Source organism: Gastrolobium bilobum, unplaced genomic scaffold, assembly GCF_033153095.1.
Source record: "Gastrolobium bilobum isolate Gb01-03AN ecotype WA unplaced genomic scaffold, APGP_CSIRO_Gbil_v1 utg16185, whole genome shotgun sequence".
Classification (NCBI taxonomy): domain Eukaryota; kingdom Viridiplantae; phylum Streptophyta; class Magnoliopsida; order Fabales; family Fabaceae; genus Gastrolobium; species Gastrolobium bilobum.
The window spans coordinates 838,911-847,392 of NW_026899733.1; the positions used below are offsets into that span (position 1 = coordinate 838,911).

General features: G+C 34.7%; 2 protein-coding genes across 3 annotated transcripts; one reads left to right on the forward strand and one right to left on the reverse strand.

Annotated features, from left to right (window-relative positions):
• Positions 1 to 1,225: 1,225 nt before the first annotated feature.
• Positions 1,226 to 3,923, forward strand: LOC133293124 (BTB/POZ domain-containing protein SR1IP1-like). The gene is made up of 5 exons (XM_061491661.1): positions 1,226 to 1,326; positions 1,490 to 1,559; positions 1,844 to 2,458; positions 2,548 to 3,081; positions 3,220 to 3,923. Exons 1-5 carry the CDS (start codon positions 1,226 to 1,228, stop codon positions 3,754 to 3,756), a joined length of 1,857 nt encoding a protein of 618 aa, XP_061347645.1. The 3' UTR covers positions 3,757 to 3,923.
• A 1,117-nt stretch (positions 3,924 to 5,040) lies between these two features.
• On the reverse strand, positions 5,041 to 7,637 carry LOC133293130 (uncharacterized). Of its 2 annotated transcripts, XM_061491667.1 has the most exons (3): positions 7,255 to 7,637; positions 6,015 to 6,190; positions 5,041 to 5,883 (listed from the first exon to the last, which is right to left on the reverse strand). In XM_061491667.1, exons 2-3 carry the CDS (start codon positions 6,093 to 6,095, stop codon positions 5,323 to 5,325), a joined length of 642 nt encoding a protein of 213 aa, XP_061347651.1. In that variant the 5' UTR covers positions 6,096 to 6,190; positions 7,255 to 7,637; the 3' UTR covers positions 5,041 to 5,322. The 2 variants fall into 2 exon arrangements, with proteins under 2 accessions (XP_061347651.1, XP_061347650.1); XM_061491666.1 differs by lacking the exon at positions 7,255 to 7,637 and having other exon boundaries at positions 6,015 to 6,301.
• Between the last annotated feature and the right edge of the window lie 845 nt (positions 7,638 to 8,482).

Sequence of the window (8,482 nt, forward strand, 5' to 3'; positions counted from 1 at the left end):
TCATTAAGTGTGAGGTTACGTGACCATAACGTGTAAAGAGTCATGCGTGCGTGAAAAATATGAAGGAACATGTGTACAAGAAAGTAATATATGATTATAAATTTTAGTTAAGCAGTATCTATTATAAATATTTAAATTAATTGTTAATATGATTAGATTATATGAGTTCTATTAAAAAAGTACCGCACATTTAGTAATACTAATTATCTTACAATTCAAATTCAAATGATGAATTTCAATAACATATATATTTCCTTGACCACTATGCTAATCCATTAAATTCGTAAGAAATGTTTTGGATGATATTACTTGCACAACTTTTTCCATTGTGGACAAAAAGAAGAACCCTTGTATTTATTATTGCATGCATATAACTTATAACACAATCACTTTAATTTCATTAAAAAAAATCCAAGTGAGTTCACACAGGTGTATTCTCCAATTCTACAATTTTTTTTTTTTTTTGAGTCCTTCCAATTTTTTATAATTCCTTACTTAATCAATTTTTAACCAACGTAAGACTAGTCATATTTGAATTCGCAACAAGTTTGAACACTTTTTACAATCCATCGTGGTCCGTGAACCATTTTCTCCGTTGGCTGTTTTGACAATATTTGGATCAGCATGCATGTTTATTTCTGCAATTCATTTGTTTTTTTTTCTTTCCAGTTTAGCATAATTGGATTGCAATAATAGGCAAAGCTTCATGAAAAGGACAATAGGCAAGACAACTTAGCGGTAGTGGATGGTAGTAACTTAAAACTTCCCTAGTGGAAAAAGAAGTACAGACCCCATTAGACACCAATCAACAAGCAACTATCTGATCTCATCCTTTGCAATCAAACTCCCTTAAAGCACAAACCACATGCCACAAACTTGTATTTTGCCCCTCCACTTATTCATAACGTCCAAAGTACCACTCATATTCCTTACCCTACCCTCAATAGGGTTGCTTTTCTTGCATGCAAGAAGACCCTACTTTATGAATTCACAAAGGTTGATGATTCGTTTGATAAGCTTCAGGTTGTAAGTTCTAACTCTATCCTTGTTATTCCCGAATACTACTTGTTCAGTTCAGCTTTGAGCTAAAAAGTTTCAAACGGATATAAAGGAAGCACTCTGCTTCCTTTACCCTTTTGCCAATATAATTTATTAGTATAAAAGATGATCTCGAGTGAGCTTATAACTGTCTCAAAGGCTTACCCTTTTACCCTTTTGCATTGACATGGTGGATGGTGATGAAGAGAAATCTACACCAGCTCTTGGTGACTTGTCTCTAAAGAAGAAGCAGCTTATTTCTAGTGCCATGAAGAGAACAAGTGATTGGTATGCTTCTGATATTTTGAAACTCATTCTTTGGTTTCTCTTATGCCAAACGCTCCCAACTTTCTTTTGGAACGTACATTTGCTACTGCTAAGTGCTAACCTTTACTTGGATATGAAGAAAGTTACTAAATGAAAACACGTGACTTCAACTACTTAATTACAGGATTTTTTCCCATGAGATTCCAAGTGATGTCACTATACAAGTTGGAGAAGCTTCCTTCTCGTTACATAAGGTACCAAACCAAATCAAACACGGACTATTTGATGCATAGATCAAATTTATTAATCTGAAATGAAGAGTAACTATATCTAGTTCTTGAATATTGTCAGTCAATTGTTGATATGCATATCATACATGCCAAAAGTTTTTTCACCCATTTCTTTGCTTTTCATCTACATAAGGAACATAGATTGAGAAGCAAGACATATAGGTGTGGAATATTAATAGTATAGAAATGTTTATTTTGGCGTCAATAATTGTTGAATTTTTGTAAACATCTTCTAATGTAATTTGCAGTTTCCATTAGTTTCCAAGTGTGGATACATAAGGAAACTCGTCTCAGAATCTAGTGATGCTGATGCTTCACTCATTGAACTCTCTGATGTTCCTGGTGGAGCAGAAGGATTTGAACTGGCAGCAAAATTCTGCTATGGGATAAATTTCGAAATAAGTGTTGAAAATATTACTATGCTTCGCTGTGTGGCAGAGTATCTTGAGATGACAGATGATTATGCAGTTGGAAATTTGGTGGGAAGGACTGATTCTTACTTGAATGAAGTGGCACTTAAGACCATTGCAGGGGCTGTATCTATCTTACATATGTCAGAAAACCTTCTTCAGATTGCAGAGAAAGCAAAATTGGTGAACCGATGCATAGATGCAATTTCATACATAGCCTCCAAGGAAAGCCAGTTTTGTTCATCTGGGAGAATTAACAGTAGCAATGATGAAATGGTGTCTTCCATGGCATCACACCAGAGGCCAGTAGTTGAATGGTGGGCTGAAGATCTAACAGTTCTCAGAATTGACATTTTCCAAAGAGTTCTAATTGCAATGACAGCAAGAGGGTTTAAACAGTATGCTATTGGACCTATTATAATGCTCTATGCACAGAAATCTCTAAGAGGTTTGGTAAGACCCCTTACTAAAAAATGGAAAACTTACACATAAATATGGTTTTATGTATTGAATCTTGAACCTTTTTATTTTGTGTGGAGCAGGAGATATTTGGAAAGGGAAGGAAGAAGCTTGAACCTCAACAAGAGCAGGAGAAGAGGGTTGTTTTAGAGACACTAGTGAGCCTTCTGCCAAGAGATAAGAATGCAATGTCAGTTAGCTTTCTTTCTATGCTGTTACGTGCAGCAATATATCTCGAGACAACTGTTGCTTGCAGGCTTGATTTGGAGAAGAAGATGGCTATGCAGTTAGGACAAGCTGTTTTAGATGATCTTCTTATTCCTTCTTATTCATGTACCGGGGACACATTGTTTGATGTAGATACAGTGCAGCGGATAATGATAAATTACCTAGAATCTGAAATGGGAAATGATTCTTACAATACAGATGATGAATATTTTTCTCCTCCACAAAGAGATATTTGTCGGGTTGGAAAGCTAATGGAGAACTACCTTGCTGAAATAGCCACTGATAGAAATTTACCAGTTCCAAAATTCATGAGTCTTGCTGAACTAATTCCTGAACAATCAAGACCAACAGAAGATGGGATGTATAGGGCCATAGATATCTATCTTAAGGTGCGTTTCTATACTTATATGGTCGTACTATATTGATGTAACTTTGTTTAAACAAGCACTCACATTATAGTATTTGACTAGTTTGATGTTATCATAGTTTAATTGCTACATAACAAAATTGAACTTAACAATTCTCAGGCTCATCCTATTCTAAGTGACATGGAGAGAAAGAAAGTTTGCAGCGTGATGGACTGTCAGAAGTTATCAAGAGAGGCTTGTGCACATGCTGCTCAAAATGACAGGCTTCCTGTCCAAACTGTGGTTCAAGTTCTCTATTATGAACAGCAACGGCTTCGCGATACCATGGCTGGCAATGTAGGTTGGAAATCTCCTTCAATTCATGAAAAGCTGAATGTATACTCCACTGAGCTTAATCCAGTTTCTAATGAGCTCACAAGCTTACGAAGAGAAAATGAAGAACTAAAATTAGAATTAGTGCAACTGAAAATGAAACTAAAAGAGATGGAGAAATCTACGCTTAAATCAGCATCTAGCAGTCCCACAGTAAATGCCTCACCTTGTGCTGATAAGCCTCCTCTGCCACGAAAATCATTCTTAAACTCAGTGTCCAAAAAACTTGGCCGTCTTTCTCCTTTTCAACGCGCCAATGCTGTCACAAACTCTGCTAAAAGTCGCATAAAACTAGATAAGCATCGACGCCACTCCATATCTTGAGACCATTGGTAGTTCCTAGTCTCCACATGACATTGTGCTGAGTAAAAGTTAGTTTTCAAAGGCTTGAAAACAGGACTAGTCTTTCCTAGTTTTACTTCTTCTGTGTTGTACTCGTGTAGATTATATTATCATGATCCTTACGTCAAGAACTTTGTTGTAATTTCTAAAGGGTGGTGAAAAATTGCTTGCATTACAGTCTAGCCGGAGAGAGGAAGCATTAATGCTCTATTACAAGAATGATAAAATCACTCTAACATAGGTTATCGTTAGAAAAAAAACATTGTTCCTCCTATCAACCATGTGCATAAATCAATATAAAATTTCACATGCCAGAATTTTCGTTCTTTGCAAGCAACAAATGAAAGCATAAATTGGACTAGGCAGGGAATATTCATTTTATTCTAAACAAAACTAAGGCACAATTGAAATTACTAATGAGTTCATAAATATTGGGCAGGTCAACTTGTAACGGTACAACAACAGTATATATTCCTAGCAACCATAAGATAAATACAATATCTGATAACAGCAGTTAGTGGGGTCTGTCTTTAAATTATTTAGTCCTTTGCGATAAAAGAGCCTTTAAAAAGGTAATAATTCAAGTGACAGCCTAGCAGTGTCCGTGTTGTCTGAGCCTATAATAATCAAACAAGGAAAGAGATCATGGTTTGGTTTCGATTCATGCATATTCTAAAGTCATTAAACGTAGTAAGTTTTATATATATTTGGGACAGACCTAACCTAAACATGTTAAAAGATGTTTTAAGTATTTGCAAGAGAATCTGCTGTCTATCTGATGGCAGACAGGCACTCCTTGATCTCCAACTTCTTGTTGGCTAGTAAGTATGTGATTTGTGAATGGGGGAAGAAAAGAAATCACTTACCCACTTAATGTGTTAAGGAAAGTAAACAATATTATCAGATGAATCCTATTTGCATTAATATATCACCCAAAATTTTAATCATTTTTATGCCATTGCATAAAACCATCCACACTCACTCCTGCAAAACCACAATTTATTATTATTATTATTATTATTATTGGGAATGAACTAAAAACTAAAAACTAACTATATCAGCTTGGACTCAGTTGCTTTAGAGAGATATCTTGGGAGAAAGGACTCACTGTCTGTTAGGAATAATGATAGACAATTTTTTGTCATATTATGGAAAACTAGATATCTAAAATTGCTTTATTGAAAGGTCGAATTTGAAGGTGGGAACTTAATCAAATGACTTGAAAAGCAAAATGGAATATATCATTGCCTTTCAGACAAAGTGCTAAACTGTTGGAATTTAATAAACTCAACATATGGCCGTCCACCATAATTCATGAAAGGATGATTGTAATGTGAGTGGCTGTTGGACCAAATAAATATCAGTGTGATTTGTGAACAGTATTGGGTCTGGACACAGAAAAAAGTGATAATTTATGCGAGATATCATCTATCAAACCCCACCACACTTGATAACTTGGCAGAACATTCCACACAAACATCATTCACAAAGTTAGTCTTAACTCATAAACAGAAACTTAAATATATCACATTGACCTTAGATTTTTTTTTAAGTCATATTCAGATTCAATACTTGAAAAAGCCAAGGTGACTGTTTTAATCTCTCTTGTCTTAATTGTTCTTCAAAACTGTTTCTAATTCCACTTTGGAACCCTGAGGTTGAATCCGGCACCTGGACAAGGCGTATTATGCTTCCACTTGATTCTTCTCTTGTTGTAAGATTGCTATGATGGGTCTTGCATCTTGTCTTGTTTATATGGCTGGATCCAGTAGAAGAAGAAGACAAGCTATGTCCTGAATCTGAAGTTAGTGCTGTCTCAGCTTTCTTCCTACGGTTGTAACTTGAGGGGCCTAATGTTAACTCAATCTCAGTCTCATCTATGATCTCTAGCACTCCATCATCTGATTCTGCAATGTGCTCCTCTGCAGGCCGTTCAAGATCAAATTTCATTTGAAGCTTTTCTTGTGCACCTATATGATTAGCATTTTGAGTCAAACTTACGGCATTCTTGAAATACCATGCTCTTTCGCTTACATCAACACCTCCTCTTGCTTCCATATTTTGCATCAGTATCTTTTGGATCCGATACAAACGATGAAGTTCATATACCTGTAAAAGATTTCTTATCTATTTATCCTGATTGTGTTAAAATATAATATAGAACTATTAACGTGACATTCATCTATCAACTTAAACTTTTGGATTAAATTGGTTCTTTATATAATAGAAGAGAGAAGTACCTGTTCTTTGAAAGTTTCTTCATGTTTTAACATAGCCATCCTCATGTATTCTTTGTCACAGGACCTAACAAACTTCTCCATCGGTGATCTATTTAGCTTCAGCAAAGTTGAAATAATTTTGAACCAATGATACAAAGTTAACTCTTCAGATGTGCATCTTTATGATATCACTCCACCTTCATATAAGTTATATCACACAGTTAAGCTTAAATGAGGAAATTTCTAACAGAATGTAGTTGATCAATGAAAAGTTGTTTATGTAGAAAATAGGATGGTTCGATGAAAAGCATGGCTATAATGGCCTTGAAACACTAGTACAAAATGATGACATCAACTTCCTTTTGGTATAATTTGTCTGTACCCTTGCTAGCTCTCCTTCCAAAACTTTCGACCACAAATGAATGAACTCCAGCAAAAAAATATCTTCCGACACCTTTATCTGTTGAATTTTCCTACCATAATAATTACTTCTCGTATATGTACACACATGATGTCATTATTCAAGTTATCCTTTCAATTATTGCAATATTTAAATACATTATCAAGGTGGTAATATTTTTCTCTTCTTTTCATATACCCATTTTACAAAAGATGTTTGAAGAAGCAATATCATTACAGTTAGGGCCATAAGGATACTCATTAACTTGATTTTTTTTAACCCTTGCATTTTCCTTTCTCTCTCATTCATGATATCAACTACCAAAATTAATTTTTATATCTTTTCATAATGAATTTTACCTTTGTTAAACTATCTGCAGACAACCATCTATATATATAACTCCAGAGATTTAAAGGAATGAATGATTTAGGTGTAATTTTCCATGTTCTTCATACATGACTTTAACCATTCAAAAAAATTTCTTCAGGCTTCCATATTTGCCTTATACCCATTCTACAGTCTAATATTGCAAACTGACATTAAATTATCACACCAATGGCATGATAAAATTCCAAACATATATCAACATATCATCTTCAACGCTCAATAGAGTTGCACACTCATAAAAGTTATGCAAATAAAAAACGATGACATATAGAATATGAAACAAAATTTTGCAGGCCAAAAGGGAAGAAAGGGGTCATCTATCAGTTTCAAAAATCAGGTGGTAAATTTAAAGAAGAATATGAAAAAAGAAAAAGAAAAAAAATCGTATCACAAACATCAATATGAACCAAAAGGCAAGTTAGCAGTTGAATTCCAACGCAAAAAGGTTGTAAGAAATAGAATCTAGCTTCTAACCTGCCAGAATTCAAATAGCCAAGGGATAGCACAATTTTGTGCTGAACAAGAAGACAACAGAATAAAAAGAGATCTTATGTAGGAAAGGCAAGAAACTCCTCCTTTCAACACAACGTCAGCGACAACCTTGTTTAATTTGATGAAGACTATGCTAATATGCTCTCACATTCCCCATCAGGCTCGTCAGTGTATCCTGTTGGAGATTAAATAGAATACAACAACACTGTTGTGGAATTTAAGATTCTCTGTTAAAAAAAGACACAGAAACCAATGTGCTATTGCATGAGGGTTAGAGGCATGCCAAACAAATCTCAGTGCCTTGACCAATGTGATTCAAGTTTTGTGGAAGTGATGCCTGAGACAGGTCCAGCAATGCAGATATATTAAATTAATAAAATAAATAAATATATGCATTATTAGCACTATTACAATTTATATAATTGTTGAGGATCACAAGGCCTTGGTTTTCTCAAGACAAATCATGCATACCCCTGCTGAGGTGAATCACATGCACCTAAAATTTCTATACCATAAAATAGTTGTCTCAGTTGTTGTACTATAATAAACAACAAATTGCACATTATAAAATGTTGTTGTATAATTGAAGCGTGCCTATATGAAGGAGCTTAAGGTGGCATCTTCTTTGCCGCCGACAGATTGATCCTGACCGTACGATAAGTGGGGTATCTCTCATCAGGATCTCAAATCCAACCTTTGGTTTGACACACACACAAAAAAATAAAAAAAATCATGGGTTTATCTCATCCTTAATTCTTTTGTTCGATTCTATAACATTGATAGAGAGCAAAGAGTGAATAGTCTATTATGGATTTTCGTACCTGTACTGTGCAAAAATAGGTGCAATATGCTATGTGATGGGGTTTTCAGCATCACTCGGAAGACCAAGCGCAATGATTATAGATGTTATCTGGCCATGTGGGTGCTATGTTAATAATGTAATGCGTTATGTGCTCGCTTTAGATATTAATTTACAAACAGATGTGCATACTATGCGAGTATATGTGTATATAAATCAATATAATATATAATAAATTAGATTCATGTATGCTCTTGCCTTTATCAAGATGACAACATGCTTATGAGGCTACGGTTCTCTCTCTGTCTAGAATTCACAATATTATACAATACACAATAAAATTAAACCAAAAAAAAAAAAAAAAGGTGATGGAGAGAGATAGAGAAATGGACGTGGAGTGGAAGCACGCGT

Coding starts and splice junctions, on each gene's coding strand:
- LOC133293124 (XM_061491661.1), top strand. CDS start 1,226: ATGGTGGATGGTGATGAAGAGAAATCTACACCAGCTCTTGGTGACTTG. Junction 1,327..1,489: donor ATGAAGAGAACAAGTGATTG/GTATGCTTCTGA, acceptor ACTTAATTACAG/GATTTTTTCCCATGAGATTC. Junction 3,082..3,219: donor CCATAGATATCTATCTTAAG/GTGCGTTTCTAT, acceptor AACAATTCTCAG/GCTCATCCTATTCTAAGTGA.
- LOC133293130 (XM_061491667.1), bottom strand. CDS start 6,095: ATGGAGAAGTTTGTTAGGTCCTGTGACAAAGAATACATGAGGATGGCT. Junction 5,884..6,014: donor AAGAAACTTTCAAAGAACAG/GTACTTCTCTCT, acceptor AATCTTTTACAG/GTATATGAACTTCATCGTTT.